The 21,662-nt window shown below is 49.4% G+C and overlaps 1 protein-coding gene across 3 annotated transcripts in view; it reads right to left on the bottom strand.

The window, feature by feature from the left end:
• CCDC88C (coiled-coil and HOOK domain protein 88C) overlaps positions 1-21,390 on the bottom strand; it is a 143,086-nt gene extending 121,696 nt beyond the window's left edge. For all 3 annotated transcript variants that reach the window (XM_081548277.1, XM_081548278.1, XM_081548280.1), the window contains exons 1-3: positions 21,154-21,390; positions 20,284-20,384; positions 9,897-10,005 (exon numbers count right to left, since the gene is read on the bottom strand). In XM_081548277.1, the coding sequence (XP_081404403.1) occupies positions 9,897-10,005; positions 20,284-20,384; positions 21,154-21,213 (270 nt within the window). In that variant the 5' untranslated portion in view covers positions 21,214-21,390. The remainder of the gene's footprint in view (positions 1-9,896; positions 10,006-20,283; positions 20,385-21,153) is intronic.
• Positions 21,391-21,662: the final 272 nt, after the last annotated feature.

The following is a 21,662-nucleotide window of genomic DNA, read 5'->3' as shown; positions in this document are numbered from 1 at the left end:
ATACAAAATAAAAAGCAAAAAAAAAAAGAGAAAGAGAGAAAGATCGTCTTCACCCGTGTGTATGTGTGTGTGCGCGCACACACACACACACACCCCCACCTCCCCACCTCGTGGCCTTAAACCTCCACTGCCTGGCCAAATTCCAGCTCTGCTAATTGCATCAGACCCACCTTTCACCTCTGCAATTAGCCCTGATTCTCTGCTTCCTGCTGCTCTAGGGGAGGAGGGGCAGGGGTGCAGGGTGAAGTCTGAGGCCAGCTGCTCCCTCGGTCCCACCCACAGCCCAACCCCGGAAGTGCTGGCTTCAGAAGGTGCCTGAAGCAATCCAGCCCCTTCCTCTGGGGCTCCCGGCAGGTGTGAAGTCAGCTTAACATGGGGGAGCCCAAGCAGGAGAACCTGGGGAAGCAGTGTTCCCAGCCTGGGCCCACCGGTGGAGGAGGCTTCTGGCTCAGGACCCGGGAATGGCCTGGCCCACCTGCACACCACAGCTGGTCTGCCCACAGCAAGCCACCTCCCTCCAGGACTGCAGAAAGCAGCCAATGACCATGAGAGCTTGAGCTCTCTGGGGCTTCCCTACCTTACTCCACAAGCCTCACTTGCCTAATCTGTAAAATGGGGACAGCAGTTTCTTCCTCACAGTGACAGGGCTGAAAGCTCCTAGCTCAGTGCCACGCTTATAGCCATCCAGCTATCTTCTCCCAGCCTTCTGACAGGGGCACAGGGCTGAGTCCCAAAGTTCCTGCTTGCTATTCAACACGGCGCTATAGCATTTCTTCTAAAAACAGAAGGGGAAAAAAAGAAAACCAAGTCCAGCCGGCAGTTGCTCTCACGTGCTGCAAAAACAAAACCCTGCCTCTGGGAAGGTGTGGGGCTGCGTGGCCCGTGACCAGGTGTCCACAGTCCTGTCAGCTCCATCCCTGGCAGCAGGTCAGGGAGGGTCGCCGGTCAGGAGCACAAGCCTTCTGCTTGGTGTGGAGAAAGGGAATTCAGGTGGATCTGAAGCTGCTGTCCTCCTTCCCAAGGAGGAGAAATGGAGAGGAAGTGAAGCCCCCGCCCCACTTCCAGCTCCAGACAGGCTGACTCGGAGCCGCTGCCCTGAAGCCCGGGAGGCCAGCACCCTGCTGCAGGGTCCGCTCTCCAGTGCCTAAGAAAGCATTTTATCCTCCTCCCGATGTTCCCTCCGGGCAGAGGACCTAGCAACTGCTGCCCACCGCCTCCTGATCCTCTTGGGTTTGTCCGCTCTCCCCTCTGCCCCAGCTTTGGTCCAGGCTTCCACGACCTGTCCTGACTCCCCAACTCCATCCTGAAGCCATTCCACTCTCAATATGGGTGTCAGAGTTTTCTTTCAAAAGGCTATAAACACTCCCAAGTCCCTCTGGGATGAAGTTCAAATTCGTGAGCCTGGCATCCGCCCTCGGGAACCTCCCTACCTTTCGAGCCTCACCCATCACCCACCCCACCGAAGCCCCAACCTCCAGCCACTCAGAGGTGACATGCTCAGCCCTCAGGCTGCTCTGTGCCTCTCTGGTTTTGCAGGTGCTGTTGCTCCCCCAGGACACCCCCCATGCACCCCATTTTCTGCCAAACTAGCTCCATGCCCATCCTTCAGGACTCAGGCCAAGCACCACCCCCTTTGCAAAGCTCTCCTTGGGCACTGGCCCTCCCCTGGCTGGGGCACTCCTGCCCATTTCCTGTGACATCTGTGTCCTGTGACATCTGTGTCCTGTGCACACGGGTGTTCCAGCGGCTGGTTTGCCTGGCTTGTCTCCCACCCCGCTAGACACGAGCATCTCAGGCATGGAGAACGGCCTTAAGAACAAGGAGCAGGAACAGACAAGAACCGGGGAACTCCCCGTGGGTCACACCCACCTCTCTGGGCCACCAGAGTTTCCATGTCCCATATTTCATCACCTGATACCAGAGAGAACAGGGGGCAGGAAGGGAGAGGAAGGAAAGAGGAAAGGAGGGGTCCACGCAGACCACCGCCCTCCCCAGCCTCACTTCCCAACATGGTCTGGAAGTGTCTCCCTTAAACTTTAGACCGAGAGCAAACATTCACAAGGAAGTCGGTCATCTCCTGGGTCGAGTCCATGGCAGACAAAGGCTCCCAGCTCTGAAGGGGACCGCGGTGCTGGGACCCCTCTGATGAAGGCTTCCCAGGCCTGGGGCTGGACCGCCCGGCCTCACCACTGTCTTTGGTCACCATGTAGCAGCCCTGCTAAAGACTCCAAACCAGCGTCCAGTGACACACCAACAAGGAAGTTTGCCCAGATGTCCAGTAAAAATAATCTCCGACCTCCATTCGCATGGCAGAGACACAGAAATCTTCAGCATTCAGCAGCAACACAGAACACAGCATTTTTAATGCGTGAAGGACACAAAGGGGCAATTCAGCAAAGAAACACAAAAGGCCCATAAAGAAGGCAATTTTGGCAATAAGTAGCAAAAGTCCTCAAAGTATTCATGCCCTCTGACCCAGGAATTCCATGCTAGGAATTTATCCTAAGGACATAAAAACAGTTGTTGAAAGATTTATGGACCAAGGTTGTTCATGGTGGTATTATTTATAATTCTAAGACAGAAATAACTCAGTATCAATGACAGTGGTATAGCCACATGACTAAGTGCCATGTAGACACTAAAATGCATTTATGAAAGAATATGGGAAAGGATATGAGAAAATGTTCACTGCACAGTGAATGAAAAGAAAGGTTTCATACAATCCACACCCTGAAACACACATAGGCACAGACACAAAGTTAGAAAGCATAAATACCAAAATGTTAACCATGGTATGCCTAGGTGGTAAGATAGTGGGCAGATTTAATTTTCTTTGTATTTCCCAGTCTGCAATCAGAAAATATAATCAAAAATATTACCTTTCATTTCCTCAAAACATAGAGATAAGCTACATCAGGAATACCCGTCTTACAATAAAAAAAAATGCAAAAGAAAAAAAAACCCATCTCACAGCCTTTCTCTTTTAAGAGTGGAGAGTCTGTCATACAAAGTAAAATGAGTCGGGAAGAGAAAAACAAATATATTAACGCATATATATATATATGGAATCTAGAAAAATGGTATAGATGAGCCTATTTGCAGGGCAGGAACAGAGACGCAGATGTAGAGAACAGACTGTGGATAAAGGCAGGAAAGGGAGGGCGGGACGCAGCGGGGGAGTAGCACTGACATACACACACTGGGGCTTCCCTGGTGGCACCGCACGAAAGAATCCACCTGCAATGCAGAAGACTCAGGTTCGATCCCTGAGTCGGGACGATCCCCTGCAGTAGGAAATGGCAACCCACTCCAGTATTCTTGCCTGGGACATCCCATGGATAGAGGAGCCTGTTCATGGGGTTGCAGAGTCGGACAATGTGTAAAATAGATAGCTAGTGGGACACTGCTGTATAGCAGAGGGCTCAGCCTGGTGCTCTGTGATGACCTCTGTGATGAGTGGTGAGAGGGAAGTGGGTGAGAGGCAGGCTCAAGAGGAAGGGGATATATGTATACTTCTAGCTGATTCACTTTGTTGTACAAGAGAAACTAACACAAGATTCTAAAGCATTGAGAGTGAGAAAGCTGGCTTAAAACTCAACATTCAGAAAACTAAGATCATGGCATCTGGTCCCATCACTTCATGGCAAATAGATGGGGAAACAATGGAAACAGTGACAGACTTTATTTTGGGGGGCTCCAAAATCACAGAAGATGGTGACTGCTGCCATGAAATTAAAAAATGCTTGCTCCTTGGAAGAAAAGCTATGACCAACCTAGACAGCTTATTAAAAAGCAGAGACATTACTCTGCTAACAAAGGTCCGTCTAGTCAAAGCTAAGGATATGAGAGTGTATGGATATGAGAGTTGGACCATTAAGAAGGCTAAGGGCCGAGGAATTGATACTTTTAAACTGTGGTGATGGAGAAGACTCTTGAGAGTCCCTTGGACTGCAAGGAGATCCAACCAGTCCATCCTAAAGGAGATCATTCCTGAATATTCATTGGAAGGACTGATGCTGAAGCTGAAGCTCCAATACTTTGGCCACCTGACGCAAAGAGACGACTCATTGGAAAAGACCCTGATGCTGGGGAAGGCTGAGAGCAAGAGGAAAAGGGGGGTGGCAAAGGATGAGCTGTCTCGATGGCATTACCGACTCCAGGGACATGAGTTTGAGCAAACTCAGGAGATGGTGAAGGACAGGGAAGCCTGGCGTGCTGCAGTCCATGGGGTCACAAAGAGCCAGACACAACTGAGTGACTGAACAACAACAAATACTCCAATAATAAAATAGAGTGGAGAGAGCAGTTTCTCCCTTACAAATTCAATACACTATTATTCATAAAGCAAATTCCCCTGGTACCTGTAGACAGGCCTGAGCAGAGCTAAGTTCCCTTGAACACAGTCTCTATCCACCAAAGCACATCACATCTACTTAAAGAGACTTTCACTTTATCTAAAAAGCCTCCAGACCACATGAATTAGAGTTCACTTTGTTCCCACCAACAGTGTCAAATATACATTTCCTTCTATTTTTACTTTTGACAAAAGTCTTTCATTTTTTCAAACTGTGCACATTTCTAAAGATAATTCTAGCAGTCAGCCCATGCTTATCTAATATAAATACCACAGAAAACCGACAGATCCCCAAAGCAAGGTGGAGTGGGCAAGTGGTACAGGCAGTAATATGGAGGTTTAATCTGAATATGTGACACAAGACCGTATATACACACACACAGAAATTAAACACAGGAGTTACCTCCAGGGAGGCAGGTAAGGATAACTGGACGAAGTAAGAGAAACATCAGGGACTTCAGCCAGAAAAAAACTCTTAGAAGAAAGGTCTGAAGCAAATATGAAAAATATTCACATATGTTCGTATTTAGTTTGAGCAGATACACAGGTGTTCCTTAAAACCATTTGTACCGTTTCATTTTTAATCTTTTCAAAGCAATGAAGGAAAAAAGAGATTACAGAAGATACTACAACCCGGGACTGTTGCTTCTGTGACAAAGACCAATATTGTGGGTCTGTTCTGGCCTTCCAACCACGTGACAGACCAGAAGTCAGAAGAGCCAAGTTCCAAGAACTTGCAATACAGAACTTCCTCGAGGTGATCTGAAACTCTAAAATCTTGGTGGTCTCCGTCCGGCCGCCACGCAACTATGGAATTTCAGAACCACAAGGGCCCACCCTCTTCCGGACAGATGAACGCCCAGGGGCCCACAGCAGGAAAGCTGCACGTCCCAGGGCTTGGCCAGAGAGGGGAGGCTCCTGGAGCAGCTCGGCCAATTCCCCATTTCAGAGTCAGCCCTGCGGGTGGGTCCCCACGTTCACCTGAGGGTGCCCATTTCAGGATCGACATCCACACGTGACACAACAGTGAAGACGTACATCTCCACCAACACATGCTGAACTCATCCGGGCCGCTGTGTGAAGTACTTCCCACTGGCAGAAAGCCAAAGAAACCTCAGAAATTTCACATGACAATTAGGCCCCAGGTGTCGTGAGAAGGAGCTGGCTCACAGGTGTCCAGGGCACGGGAGGGCCGTGGACACCACGCACAACCCCCAGAGGATAAACACGCATCAGCCACCGGCCGCACCAGGGCTTTCTGCATCTACTACTGGCCACGTTTTCCTACGGGTGCTGCATCAAATGAACGTGCACTCGACATCCACACTCGAGGCTCTGGATGTAACAAATGAACCATTCTATATATCCAAATTTTAACTTAAAAAGACTCAGATGAAAAAGAGTTTGGCTGTTGAGTGAGTCAAACAGGCGTCATGCGATGCTTTGGAGAAGGGAATGGCAACCCACTCCAGTACTCTTGCCTGGGAAATCCCATGGACAGAGAAGCCTGGCGGGCCACAGTCCATGGGTCACAAAGAGTTGGACACGACTTAGCAACTAAACAATAAAACAACACATGATGCTGGGCTCAATGCTGACCAGCCCAGGGGCTCAAGGCAGCATATGCTTCTGATCCAGGCCCGCCTTCCTTCCAGGTCTCTCTGCAGGTGAACTATTTGTGGATGCTCATCCTGATTCGCCTCTCTTTCTTTAAAATTCAGAGACTGAACCGGGTGCTGTCCCCTAACAACTCCCCTCAATGACATCCGTTCCCCCTGGTCACCTTCTCATCACTGCAGCTTCTCCTCCACCTGTCCTGGGGCAGATGAGATGTGCCTCCATTTTATGTGATGGACAAGAGTCACCTGAGTTCTCACTGCCCCCGGAGGCCTGGCTGACGGGGCCTCTCCCTGACAGCAGAAACACTCTAAACCAGTAGGATCCCACGAGCGTGCATCAGAATCACCTGGAGGGCTTGTTAAGCTGCAGACTGCCCGAGCTCCACAGAAGGTCTGGGGAAAGGGCCTGACCCGCACCTCTAACGAGTTCCCAGGTGACGCGGATGCGGCTGGTCTGGGGACCACACTGTGAGGACCACCTCTCTAGCCCACTGACTGCCCCTCCTGTTGGAAGGATGTTAAGACTTAAAACAGCTGGGGAACTTCTGAAAACGCAGATTCCAGGTGCCAACCCCAGAAGAGCCAGAGCAACAGGTCAGAGGGAGGCCCGAGACGCCGGCGCTCAGTCTGAACCGGCCCCACTGGTCCTCGCCCACTGTGTGTCCTCTGCCCCAGAAGGTCAAAGACCTTTCTCTGCCTCCGCAGGTTTTCGGGAACAAAACTTGAGCTTCCTTGTGAAAGAAGCCCATGCTATTCATGAGAAGCCCCGTCCCTCCTGACTCTCCCTGCCCCACGTGCCTCAGAAAAGAAGGGGACAGCCTAGGGGGTGGGAGCAAACCACTGCTGGGCAAACAAGACCCGGGGCTGGATTCAGTGACCTCGCTGTGTCTACTGAGAAGCCACGGCAAGAGGAAGTCCCCGTCCTAGAAGGGTGACCTCCCTCCCTCCCCAGCCACCCTGGCCAGAGTAAGAACCTCATTGGTCTCACATCACCTCAAGCCCTCACAAGCTCCGGGGCCTCTCTCAGAAGGGGACGCTGGGCAGTACTTCTTTTGGAAAACTTTCTTGAATGTCACTTGACAATAATAACCAATTATGCTTATGCTACAATTGTCAGGTGGGAGGGAAAAAAGGCAGGATATGCAATTGTATATAAGGCATGACTACCACGGAATAAAACACAAAAACTATTCATGCAAAAACTGGAAGGAAGCACTAAAAAAGTTAATAGTGATTGTCTCTGGGTGCTGGGGTTCTGCGCGGTTCTTTTCTTGAGACTTGTTTGTTTTCTAAGGGGTTGTTTATAAAGAGCACATATTACTTACATAATCAGAACTAAGCTTTATTTTACAATAAGTAGGAAGGAAAAAAAAACAGAACACTGCCCACACCTAAGCTGTGTCAGTGCAAAGGGCAGTGTTCTGCCAGCTTCACCCAAGTGCGTGGGGCTGACCGAGGGGCAGGGACGGCTCACGGCCTTCAGCAAACATTGCTCTGGGCTGGGGTTGAGGCTATCCACGCACACCAGCCCTGCCGTCAAAGAGCTAAGAGCTCAGAAACAGAACAAGGATGCAGGGGTCTTCTTTTCTACCTGTAAGTCCTTCGGGGCCCTGAGAACGGACTAGTGATTGTCTCCTTCCAGAGACTGCTGCCCATCTTCTAGAACTCGGCTCAGTGACCCCAAGAGCAGCGATCTGCCTCCAAGTACTGTAGAGGGTCTCAAGCCCTTTGGCCAACCCAGAGTGGACTGTCAGAGCTGACGGGCACCACCAGCTCCTGGGCCGGCAAGCCTGGGGAGCAGTAACCGCCAGGCCAAGCAGTCTGCAGTAAGCGCCTGAGTGCCGCAAGCTACACACAGACCCAGAAATCTCACCTCCATCCCAACCCTTCACCACGGCCATCAGGGAGGGTTACCACCTCCCAGCCACACCTGGGGCAGGAGACACACCTGTCCAGAGTTGGGGATCTCGTCTCCAACTGTTAACAACCATCCACTTCCCCTGGCACTTGCACACACTATGGAAACCACTGCGTGAGTGCTAAGTCGCTTCAGTCGGGTCCGACTCTGTGCGACCCTATGGACTGTAGCCCACCAGGCTCCTCTGTCCATGGGATTCTCCAGGCAAGAGTACTGGAGTGGGTTGCCATGCCCTTCTCCAGGGGATCTTCCCAACCTAGGGATCAAATCCATGTTTCTTACATCTTCTGCATTGGCAGGTGGGTTCTTTACCACTAGCGCCACCTGGGAAGCGAAGGGAAAGCACTGCTTACCGTGAATGGTGCCTGCAGTCAGAGCTCAAACCCAGAATAGCGGCCCAACAGCCAGGATGGCCATCAGACAGCCTGCTTCACGCCCAGGCCCAAGTTCACGGGCAGCACCAGGTTCTGCAGAATGTGGCTGTCCTATGGGAAGCAGTAGCTGAGACCCACTGGCTGACAGCATGCCTGGCCCTGGGTGTGGCTCTCTTAGCAAGGAAACAAACCCCCACCAGCCTCCAGATCCAGCTCGCACAGGGCTCCCCCCAGCCCTTCCTCAGCACAACTAGCATCTGTTACTAAAGGCATGGACCCGGTGCTCAGCCGCCCAAAGGCTGCTCAGAGTGCCCACGGTGCTGGGCTACCAACGGGCTCTGGCACGAGCCCCAGGGGCCGGCTGAATTGACCAAAAGCAAAGGCATCCAGCACCCCAACCCCAGAGGGAGGAAAATGGAAACTATCATCTCAGAAAACCCATGACATGTCCACTCCCTCCTTCACCCATCTTTTCTCAAACTCAGCAGCACCCGCAGCCCTCTGCAGGAAGTGGACAAGCACACGGCCCGGCGCCACAGCACAAACTCCATCCGGCCGCCTGTCCAGCGACCTCAGTGACCTCAGAACCCGCACGGCTGCGCGAGGGCAGAGAGGGAAGCCACAGTTGGCTGAAGGGCTTCCTCATGGCGACAAGGACCTCATGGCTCTGAGGATGCTCCCAAGCCCCAGAACCGAAACGAAGTTACAGCCCAGGAAGCCGAGGGCTCCGTGAAACCCCAGCATGAATCCGGAAGGGACAGGCTCTTGAGCAGTGATTCTCAAACTGTGCCCCCTGGGGTCCTGGGAACCCCCCAGAGATGCCCTGGAGGGAGAGGAGAGGGCTGAGCAGAGGGCATTCGAGCCCCCAAATCACTCAGAGTTGCCAGGGCTTCCCCTGAGGGCTCGAGAAAATTCACATGGGGCTAAAAGTTTCACGGCTAAGTTTGACAAACCAGGGCTCCAAAGTGCACACTTTAAATCTACTTCCCGTCAATGCCTCCATATAAAGACCATGAACATCAAAGATCCTCACCCAACTGGCCCCAGTTGGGATGCGGGTTTCATAGCCCTTCCCCTTTGGGCCCTCTTGCCTGACACACCGGTGAGCTGAGATATGGGGAGCATTTCACAGGCAGACACCCCAACCCTGAACCCCGGTGCTCCTGTCTGCCAGCTGGGGGCTGGTTGATTTCATATTTGGCCCGAACAGAACCCTCCTGTGGTCCCTTTTCTCCCTCAACCCCTTGAATCACTCCCGTACAGACTCACTGAGCTGTGGGTGATAACTGTGCAGGGTGCCCCTCCCAGAGCCCTCGCCAGCCAGGCCCCCCGCGACTCTGAGCTGGGGCCGCGGCTGCAACCACAGCTTGTCTCTGGGGCCTTCCCAGCACCAGGCGTGCTGCGGTGCACACGGCTCAAAGGACGTTCCCTGGGCAGAGTAAAGCGATCCCACCTCTGACCCTTCTCACAATGCCAGAGAAAAGATGCATGTGCAAACACACCAAGTGTCAACAGGCAGCTGCCTGGCCACCATTTCCTCTCGGCTTCCTGTGGGGAAACCGTTCAAATGAAGGTATTGCCGGACGCACAGCAGGAGTCTGGGGGGATGAGAGGAGGGAGGACCACCTTACCTGGTAGTAGGTCTTGATATTTCTCACCAAGATGGTCAAGTTCTGAATGCGAAGGTTCACATCGTTGTTGACGTGCTTGTTGATGCGTTGATTTGTTGGCCTGGGATCTCTAGTGGGGGGTAAAAAATGATGAGAATGGAAATTGCATCTCCCAGCCCCTGCCACACCCCATCCTACCCCCAAGTGCTGAGTCCTCTCCAAGCCTAGGTCACTATGCAGCTGTGACGAGTGTGGCTCAGGTCAAATCCTAAGCCTGCTACTGCCAAGCCACAGAACCCTCAGGGGAGACACGTCACTTTCTGTTCCCCCTCCCCAAGCACCAAGCCCACCACCACCTGCCCTTAATCAATATTATTTTTGTCCCCACTACTGGCAGCAGCCATAAACAACCAACTGTCAGTGCAGACCCAGAAGTGACACTGTATAAAAGTCAGTTTTTGTTGCTTAGTCTCTAAGTCGTGTCCGACTCTTTTGAGACCCTCATGGACTGTAGAGCCTGCCAGGCTCCTCCGATCATGGGATTTCCCAGGCAAGAATGCTGGAGCAGGCTGCCATTTCCTTCTCTAGGCGATCTTCCCAACCCAGGGATTGAACTCGTGAATCCTAGCATTGACAGGTGGATTTCTTTTTTTTAACCACTGAGCCACCAATAACCTACCCCAAAATATATTTCAAGATTAAAAAGAACAGGACGTCCATGGTGGTACAGTGGATAGGAGTCTGCCTGTCAATGCAGGGGACACAGGTTCGATCCCTGTTCCAGGAAGATTCCACATGCCGCGGGCAACTAAAGCACCTGTGCCCCAACTCCTGAAGCCTATGCACCTAGAGCCCCGTGCTCTGCAGCAAGAGAAGTCAACACATGAGAAGCCTGTGCACCCCAGTGGAGGGCACCCCCTGCTCACTGCAACTATAAAAAGGCCGCATGCAGCAACAGAGACCCAGTGTAAGCAGAAATAAATAAATATTGTTAAAAAATTGAGAGAGCTAACTCATTAAATAAAAGATAAAAAAGGATTAAAAGCTAAAAGCCAAACAAAGCAAACTATGTGAAACATCAAGAAAGGGGGGAAAATGGTACATTTTCTGACTTCATAAAAATCAGTAAAATCATCAGTGTTCCACCTCACATGGGTCTCCTGTGTGTGTCACCGAGTGGTTGTGCCTGTGATTTACATTCCAGGCAGACACTTCTGGATCAAAAAACCGCCACCGTGACACTATGTCGTGTATGCCACACCCTACAAGAAATGCTAAGAGACACAGATAATTGATGTGGGAAATCCCCAAAGTGTCATTTCTTTTCCAAACTCAGGCAAAAGGCAGGTCTGGTTGTGATGAAACTAAAAATCTGAATCAAGTGATTTATAATATCACTCATCTACATGCAGGACATTTCTCAAAAATTCTCAGTGTTAAAGATGTTTCCTATTTGGAGAACAGACTCGACAAGAATGGATTTTCGCTTCCCCCTCCCACTACGTACCACACACTGCTTTCTTTTCCTAACAAAGTCCTCCCGCCCATTCGACTGTCCCAAGACACCATGAAGGATGTCTCATTCAAATGAGGGCTGTCTTCACGGTTTCACCTGTCATCTGAGCCCTGTGATGAGGGTGCTGAGCCTCCTGGGGCTGTTGTGATGGGAGAGAGACAGGTCTCGTCCTCCTTTCTTGGTACCCAGGCCCCTCAGTGATGATGGTGTGAGCACAGGAAGGGGAATTTGGGGAGTAAAGCAAGTCAATCTCAATGCCATTTGGCTCTTTCAAAGCCAATAATTTATACAAGATTAATCAATAGGAAAAAAAAATCTACAAACAGAAATTATTTCAAATATCACTGCAGGCATAATTTCTTAATCACACAAGCTGTTTAAAATTCAACCATTAAGTAAATATTTGATATAAACACTATGAGTCCCTACCCTGTATTGCGTGTGTGCAAATCCCTTTATGAATCACACTGCCATAATCAGCCATGGATTTTATCCAATCATCCTGCCTCCCCTAAAACAGTCATATATGAACACGTTGGGGCAACCAGAGGACCTCTTTTCAACTGTTCCAACATTTTTCCTGGGATAACGTTTCTTACTGTCCCCACATAGTACAGGGTCCTGCCAAGCCATTTACATGTCTCTTCTGGAGCCATTCATTACTGAGAAAATAAAGGTTAACAGTTGCATGGAAATTAATTTAGCTATAGAGAAGGCATTAAGAATTTAAACCATAAAGGCGTTTTAGCTACAGAAGTGTACCTAGCATGACAAAATAATTTATCTTAAGGGTGCAATTCTCCTCCCTTTACCATAGAGATCTGAAGAGATGAGAGGCAATTTCATAAAGTGACAAATGTGCTTCTTACAGCAGGAGAACTTAGGGCTTCCCAGGTGGCTCAGTGGTAAAGAATCCGCCTGCCAGTGCAGGAGACATAGGTTCCATCCCTAGTCTGGGAAGATACCACATGCCGCAGGGCAATTAAACCCATGCGCCACAACTACTGAGCCTGTGCCCTAGGGCCCAGGAGCCACAACAAGAGAAGCTACTGCAATGAGAGGCCTACGCATTGCAACTAAGACCCAGCACCATTAACAAATAAGTATTTTTTTAAAAAACTAGAACTTAGAGAAGATGCAGGTTCCAGTTTTCATTAAGTCAGATGGGCCACCTGAAGAGTGCCAGGAGCTGGAGGACTCTAGCAAACACGTGGATGCTCATTGCACAACACATACCCAGGGTCTGGGCCTGGGAGGCCATCAGGTGATGGGGGGAGCCTCTGACCATCCCGCTCTTGTTAACCTCCAGTTCTAGGAAGCAACAGCTAATGGAAACAACACTCCAAAAGAGCTCACGTTTAGTATATGAATAATTAGAATAATTATCATAATCATTATATTAGCACTCTTTCCATTAACTATGGCTCTCAAGGTAAAGAGAGATCAGGAAATAAATTGAACAGCAGTCAACTTTGGTTAAGGAAGGCCTATCCCCACTTGGCCCAGCATTGCATAACCCCCTCCCGTCTCAGAGCAGGAAATGGGTCAGGAGCCACTGATTCTGGTCTGGAAATAGGGCCCAGGATGGACCAAAGTTCTCTTGGCCCCGTTGGGCTCAGCTGCCAGGTGACCACAGGACCCTTGTGGCCCTAAAAGCCTACCGTTCTAGGAAGGCCAGGGCTGTACTGGCCAACGTGGTTCTTGATCCAGGAAGATCATAGAACTACTGCAAGACTGTCTCCCTGAAAGCCATCATCAACAGCAAGAATCTTCTTTATATGACAGCCCCACATAGGATATGTGGGGTACACAGAGGACAGGAGAGAGACAAGGGTGCAAGAAAGTGTCTGGTATGGTAGCTTGTCCAAACTTAGAGACAACAAGTCCAAAGTGCAGGGCCCCGAAGGCTTTCTTCTTGTAAAATAAAATAAAAAAAAAAAATCACTCTGCCTAAAATTTCAGAGAACTATAACTTAGACTTAGTGCAACCTTGCCTCCCCCTCCTTTGTGAAAAGGTCAGCCCCAAACTTTTCATCGTATTCCAATGACTCCTAAATTTAAAACTGAATCCAGCAAAAAAAAAACCAAACCTAAATCAAGAAACCATGCTTGGGGACTTCCCTGGCAGTCCAGTGGTTAGGACTCTATGCTTCCAAGGCAGGGTGCACGGGTTCAATCCCTGGTTGGAGAACTAAAGATCCCACATGCCATGTGGTGTGGCCAAAAAATTAAAAAAAAAAAAAAAAAAGAAGAAGCAATTATGTTTGATACAGATGATAGAGATATTGAGAATCTATCATAGATTAAAAAAAAGATTGAGCCCAACTTTGTATAAAAATACGTTAGGAAGATATACGTAAATACCACATACGACATCTGGGAGACACCAGAATATTAATACTGCAACCTTGACGTGGTAAAATTATAGGCAATTTTTGTTTTGCTCATCTATATGTCCCTCCCAGAAGAGGAAATGGTAATCCACTCCAGTAATCCCACGGACAGAGGAGGCTGGTGGGCTACAGCCCATGAGGTTGCAAAGAGTCAGACGTGACTGAGCATACACAAGCATCTATGTTCCTACCTTCCTACAACGAACATGAATTTTTTCATTTAATTTTTACAGACTCAAGGCTCCATGAAGAGTGTCACATGCTGCAGCCATGAAAGAACATCACTTAAGTTTATGAGTAAAAATCTTTTTTGCCCCAACGCTTTAGCGCCAACACAAACTCATTCAACTAACGAGTATCTGCCCCTTTAGCCTCAGCTTTAACATCTGCAAAACGGGAATATAATTCCTCTTCTGGAACACTAAGGAAAACATTTATCCTTCAAATGCTTTTTATTTTTCTTTTCTCCTGAGTAAATCACTTTTAAAAGATTTACTTATTTTTTAATTGGAGGATAATTGCTTTGCAATGTTCTGTTGGTTTCTGCCATACAGCAATATGAATTAGCCATAGGTATACATATGTCCCCTCCCTCTTGACCCTCCCTCCCACCTCATCCCACCCCTCTAGGTTGTCCCAGAGCACTGGGTTGAGCTCCCTGTGTCCTATAGCAAATTCCCACTGGCTATCTATTTTACATATGGTGACGTATATGTCAATGCTATATTCTCAATTGGTCCCAACCTCTCCTTCCCTTACATAAGGTCATGTGTATGTTTCAATGCTGCTCTCTCAATTCATCGCACTCTCTCCTCCCCATCCCACCCCACTCCCACTGTGTCCACAAGTCCGTTATCTACGTCTGTGTCTCTATTGCTGCCCCACATATAGGGTCATCAGAACCATTTTTCTAGCTTCCATGTATATGCACTAATATATTATACCCCGAATGCTTTTTAGAAGCTTAAGAAACTCTTCCATTGGCCTGAGGATATTTCCAACTTCTGAATAATGAATATATTATCCGTAATTCTGCAGCTAGCACAAGGGGTTAGAAAGGAGTCTGAACAAAGCAAATAGTATTGGATTTAACATAGGCCTTGCCCAGGTACAAGCTTTCAGTCCCAGTTTCCAACTGCATTCAACAGCCCCTGCATAAACTCAGGTGTCCACTCTCATGTGGACAGATGCACACCAACACACGCATGTGACCACACACACAAAGCCGGCTTCAGGCCTCACTAATGATTGACATGACTGACATTCGTTGGGCATTTCCTATACATGTATAATCATATTTAATCATCCCCAAATCTATAAAGTACCATCCCGCTTATTACAGATCAGGAAATTGAGGCTTAGAGAGTTTAAGTAATTTGCCCAATGCAACAGAACCAGTATAGCAGAGGGAAGATTTGAATTTGTCTGCCTGATGCTAGAGTCATGGCTCTTTTTTTTTGAGTATTTTCTTTTTTTTGAGTATTTTTTGGGCTTCCCTGATAGCTTAGTTGGTAAAGAATCCACCTGCAATGCAGGAGACCCCAGTTCGATTTCTGGATCGGGAAGATCCACTGGAGAAGGGGTAGCCTACCCACTCCAGTATTCTTGGGTTTCCCTTGTGACTCAGCTGATAAAGAATCTGCCTACAATGCAGGAGACCTGGGATCAATCCCTGGCGTTAAAGGCTACCCACTCCAATATTCTGGCCTGGCGAATCCCATGGACTATAGTCCATGGGGTCGTAAAGAGTCAGACAGGACTGAGCGACTTTCACTTTTTAAAGTCTTTACTGAATTTGTTACAATACTGTCCCTGTTTATGTTTTGGCTTTTTGGCTGTAAGACATGTGGGATCTCAGATCCCTGACCAAGAATCAAACCTGCATCCCCCGCATTGGAAGGCAAAGTCTCAACCACTGGACTACCAGGGAAGTCCCTAGAGTCAGAGCTCTTATCTTCCTATGAGACTGTGAAAAGCATGTCCAAAGCGAATTAGACACCTTGTTTTCCCCTTGGGGACCAGTGGGTACCCAGGGAAAGTGCATCCACAGAGGAGCTATTCAGCAAGTTTTCCCAAGCCGCTCCATCCACGCCACTCAATGCCTCACTTTCATTCAGGAATTCTCCTAGACCTGGGCCTCCCTGAAAGCTGAGCCCACAGGGCTTTCCTGCTTTCAGGCACTGATGTCACCGAGAGGTCTGGCTGAGAGACTACCACTCCAGCCTTCTTCAGTTGCCGGAGACAATGCCCAGGTGCAGTCACGTGAGCCCCAGCCAGCCCCCATATGGCTCTCAAGAGTTAGGTAACACGCCTCTTGTTTGAGCTCCGGCAACACATTAGCACACTGCTCTCTGCAATTTTCTCAGCTCCTACCAACCTGGAGAGAATTTATCAAAATAGGCAAACTGCACACAGTAGGGGCTGCCAGCATGGGAGATAAGGCAGAACAGCCTTATCGCTTACCCGCTAGTTAGCCTGACGCTTGGCCGAAGTGAAAACAGGCTTGGCTTAAGTACAGTGTTAGATGTGGGGCTAGGATGTGGGTCCCAAAGTCCAGTTTTGCCCTCCGTCTCGTTAGGAGAGGGCTAAGACTTAAGAATTATTAAGAGACTAAGAACATAGGGGGAAAGTAGACTGAAAAAAAAAAAAGAACTTTTAAGCGGTGACGCAAATCCTTTCTGGATTAAGAAGGGAGACACATAACTACATAACTGACACCAACACTTACTAAGTGGCAGGCACTGTGTTAACTGCTAATACATCACTCATTTCATCCTCACAACCATCTCTTAAGGGAGGTACTTTGCTTCCCATTTTACAGATGAGGAAGCTGACATGGTAAATGATGTGCCCAGCAGCACAGGGCTTGCATGAGACCTAGGGTTTGAACAAGCAGGTTACACAGGCTTTTGACACTAGGACTGAAACTTTCTTTTTGCACAACAAAGGAAACTATAAGCAAGGTGAAAAGACAGCCTTCAGAATGGGAGAAAATAATAGCAAACGAAGCAACAGACAAACAATTAATCTCAAAAATATACAAGCAACTCCTGCAGCTGAATTCCAGAAAAATAAACGACCCAATCAAAAAATGGGCCAAAGAACTAAACAGACATCTCTCCAAAGAAGAGATACAGATGGCTAACAAACACATGAAAAGATGCTCAACATCACTCATTATTAGAGAAATGCAAATCAAAACCACAATGAGGTACCATTTCACACCAGTCAGAATGGCTGCTATCCAAAAGTCTACAAGCAATAAATGCTGGAGAGGGTGTGGAGAAAAGGGAACCCTCTTACACTGTTGGTGGGAATGCAAACTAGTACAGCCACTATGGAGAACAGTGTGGAGATTCCTTAAAAAACTGGGAATAGAACTGCCATATGACCCAGCAATCCCACTGCTGGGCATACACACTGAGGAAACCAGAATTGAAAGAGACGCGTGTACCCCAATGTTCATCACAGCACTGTTTACAATAGCCAGGACATGGAAGCAACCTAGATGTCCATCAGCAGACGAATGGATAAGGAGGCTGTGGTGCATGTACACAATGGAATATTACTCAGCCATTAAAAAAATACATTTGAATCGGTTCTATTGAGATGGATGAAACTGGAGCCCATTATACAGAGTGAAGTAAGCCAGAAAGAAAAACACCAATACAGTATACTAATGCATATATATGGAATTTGAAAAATGGCAATGATAACCCTATATGCAAGACAGAATGAGAGACACAAATGCATAGAACAGTCTTATGGACTCTGAGGGAGAAGGTGAGGGTGGGACGTTCTGGGAGAATAGCATTGAAACATGTATATTATCATATGTGAAACAGAACACCATTCCATGTTCGATGCATGAGACAAATGCTCAGGGCTGGGGCAATGGGATGACCCAGAGGGATGGGATGGGGAGGGAGGTGGGAGGGGGGTCCAGGATGGGAAACGCATGTAAACCCACGGCTGATTCATGTCAATGTATGGCAAAAACTACTACAATACTGTAAAGTAATAAGCCCCCAACTAAAATAAATAAATTTATTAAAAAAATAAATAAAAATAAAATAAAATAAATTGAGGTTCTTTTTACACAGGGTGATATGCATGTATCTTAAGTTATAGCTTGATGAGTTTTTTATTGTTTTTTTTAATTAGTTTATTTTCTATTTTTTAACTTCACAATATTGTATTTGTTTTGCCATACATTAACATGAATCCACCATGGGTGTACATGTTTTCCACTTCCACCTCCCTCCCCATCCCATCCCTCTGGGTCATCCCGGTGCACCAGCCCCGAGCACCCTGTATCATGCATTGAACCTGGACTGGCAATTCGTTTCACATACGATAATTTACATGCTTCCACGCCATTCTCCCATATCATCCCACCCTCGCCCTCTCCCATAGAGTCCATAATACTGTTCTATTTGATGAGTTTTGAAAACTGAAATATACTCCAGTCAATACATGGACCATTTCTACTACCCTTAGAAGTTCCCCTGTGGACCTCCCTGGTGGTCCAGTGGCTAAGACCCCACGCTCCCAATGCAGGGGGCTCGGGTTCGAGCCCTGGGTCAAGGAACTAGATCTCACATGCCAGAACCAAGACCTGGACCAGCCAGCCAAGTAAATAAATAAATATTAAAGAAACGAAGTTCCCTTGTGCCCCCTTTCCGATCAACCCCTACCTACTTCCAAGAGCAAACAACGCTGATTTGTCACCTGGAGCAGGGTTATTTCGATCACCCACTCAGTAAACCGCATGCAAGTGGCACCTGTCCCTCCTTATGTCCTTCTAGAAAGCCACCCAGCTTCCCCACTGCTCTCTTTCTTGGTGCCTAACTCTGGCCAGAGGACCCAGAACCATTGCTTGAGGCCTGAGGAGCTGCAAACGTATCAGTTCTCACTTGCAGGACCATTACCTTAGCACATCACAGAGGAGAAAGTAACATTGAAAATTGTCAAGGGGAAGGGAGAAGCCCTTCAAACTGCATTTAGCTTTGGGGCCAAGTGTGAACAAGTGATGAGCTGGCATTTCTCAAAGGAATGGTCCAACAGGCTTTCCTGATTTACAAGCAAGTGGTAAACGCTTCAGGAATTCCAAAGGTCAGGGAAGAAAGAGAAACAGTCCCAGGGCTTTTGTTCTCCCCCCCGCCTGGGTGTAAAACCCTGAATGAAAAAGCCGGGGATACTGCTGGTTTTTTTAATTAAACAGGACAGGTTGAAATTTCACTGGTTGTTGCACCAATTGGAATCCAGCAATTTTGGGGGGTCTAACAGGATGAAGTGGGGAAATAGTTGCCAGAACTTGAATATGCCATGAGACAATGCCAGGAAAACTCCTTCTTATGAACCAAGAAGTGCTGCCAAGCTGACAAGAGATTTGTCATTTTAGAATCTAATCAAACTCAAGACAGGTAACATTGATAGTGTCTTAAAAAACATTAAGACTGAGATGTCTCTGCCACAGCATGACAGCAAGTAACTTACTATACCACAGGACCAATGTTCTCAAGAAATTGTTTAAAATAGATCTTTGTAGGTAGCTCTATTTAAACCTCTTTGGGAATATACCAAAGCTGACCGCTCCTCCTCCCACAGGGGCCACAAATGCAGCTGATTCTCATCAGCTAATGAGTTCCTGCTCAAGATGACAACTTGCTTAGCTGCAGGTGAGGAGGTGAGCACGTGAGCACAGAGGCCTGATCCAAGGAGAATATTTGCTCCAAGTGCCTGTGAATCATACACTCAGTTCCAATAGGTTCCCTGCACTTTCTGAGTTAAAAACAGAATGCAGTGGCAGGAGCCAACACCTACATGCGGCAGGCGGTCAATCAGAAAGGCGCTGCAAAATGCAGCAACAGGAAAGGATGTGGTCAGACAAACATGCTAGCAGGTGTAACCTCCACCAAAACTCCGTTTAAACCCACGCCTCAAGACAAACAGTACCAGAGCATTCTGGCTCCCCAGGCCTCTTCCAACACAGTGACTCTTAAATCCAGTTTATAAGAAGGAACTTAACCATCTGCACTTGCTCTGGGGCAACTGGAAACACAAGATGAAAGGGAGGCAGAAACACAGGCATCCTGACCTCGAATGAAACTTTATAGTCACTCACGGATGCTCTGGTCCCACCCAACACTTCCTGTAACCAGACACTCTCCATTACAGCTCCTTGTCCCCCAAAAGAAAGGTTGTTTGGTTTTGTGTGTGTGTGTCATTGTCAAACAACACTTAAGTCCCTGAGTTTGAAGTCAATTGCAACATGTGGATGACAGTCACTCAATTTCAAATTCCTTTCATCAAACATCCAGCCAACCCACTGTCCTGGAGTTCTTCACACCCAACAAACCAGGAAAAGACACCATTAATACTGAAATACCAGTGGGCCCACGTGCAGAGAACACTGCAACTTCACATTCTATTTCTACAACCTTAAATTCGACTTTCTGAGGCATCATTCCTTCCTTCCTCCCGGAAGGTAACTCACATTTGCAACATGATTTGGTTCAGAAAGATGCCATCCGCTAAATCCATGTACATGGTCAGGTTGTCCTGGTTGCCGCTTCCGAATGGGCCAAAAGTTTTCACCTGCGGGGAGCGGAACGCGGAGTGTAAGGCAGGAAAAGTCACCCCCACAGCGCTCAGTCTAAGGCTCTCCAGGCGGGCAGAGCCCCTGGAGGCAGAAGGGAGTCACCCACGGCCACCCACCCTTCCACAGCACCCTTCTCCCGGGCCTCGCTCCCCCTCCCCGTGCCAGGCAACAGAAGCGAGACAGCAGAAAGAAAACTTCCTCGCGACTTTTCTGCGGCGTCTCAGAGCGGAAAGAAAATAAAATAAATAAAGGGGACTTTTCAATAAATTTCTCACGTCTCAGATCTATTGGAAATCACTGCGTCCATCCTAGCCCGTACACGTTCTTACTCGAAACCCCCTAATCCCCACTGCCCTCCACCCGCTGGTCTCAGGGGTTCAGAAACTACACGAGGATATTTTAGGGGAGTGGGTCCTTTTTCCGAGCGGTCAAGCCATGCGCCCAGGGTGACCACTAGGACCCTGTCGCTCCAGGGCCGCCGGCCCAACGCCCTGGCGGGAACAGGTGTACCCGCTCAGCACCCCGCCCGGCCGAGAGCGAGGCGGGGTCCTGCACCCAGCGCGCTGGCTCCAGAGTTGGAAATAACCCCAGACCCCGGGACACTGACCCCGACTCTGGCTGGGGGTGGGGCGGAGGGCACTTGGTGAGTCCTCTGGGTCCAAGGGCTACCCGGGGCCCCGGCTGGGTCGGGTCTAACTGCGATCGCCAGCGGGCGGGAGAGGAGCCGGTGCCCCAACAATGGGGCGGGGAGCCAGGCACACTCACCCAGGTCACCAGCGGGCTCTGCAGGAAGAGCTCCATGAGCTCCGAGACCGTCACGTCCATGCTGAGGCTGCGCCCGCCGGCTCCGCGCCCCGCGTCCCCGTCCCCCGCGCCGAGGCACAAAGCGGCTCTGGCAGCGAGAGGCGGGCGCGGGGCTGCGGCGGCTCGCGCCCGGGAGACAAAGGCGGGGCGCGAGCCCACGTTCCGCGGCTTCGGCGGCCCCGCGCCCCGCCCGGGTCTGGGGGAAGGGGAGGGCCCGCCGCTCGGGGAGGAACAATGCAGGCAGCGGCCCCGCCCCTTGGCGGCCCTGGGCGATCGGCGCGCCGCCTCGCGGTGCCGGAGCCGGCAGCCCGGGCGCGGGGGCGGAGGCGGAGGGGCGCAGGGACGGGGCGGCGGCCCGCACGTGTGCAGGGGGAGGGGGTGTCCCGGCCGCCCGCACGTGGGGCCGCCGCCGCGCGCAGATGCAGAGAGCGCTGCCTCGGCGCGCTCGGGGCTCCAACACGTGGCTCCTC

This window comes from Giraffa tippelskirchi, chromosome 12 (genome assembly GCF_054371585.1).
Source record: "Giraffa tippelskirchi isolate mGirTip1 chromosome 12, T2T-mGirTip1v1.2.pri, whole genome shotgun sequence".
Taxonomy (NCBI): Eukaryota; Metazoa; Chordata; class Mammalia; order Artiodactyla; family Giraffidae; genus Giraffa; species Giraffa tippelskirchi.
This window is presented reverse-complemented; position numbering and strand designations above follow the sequence as displayed.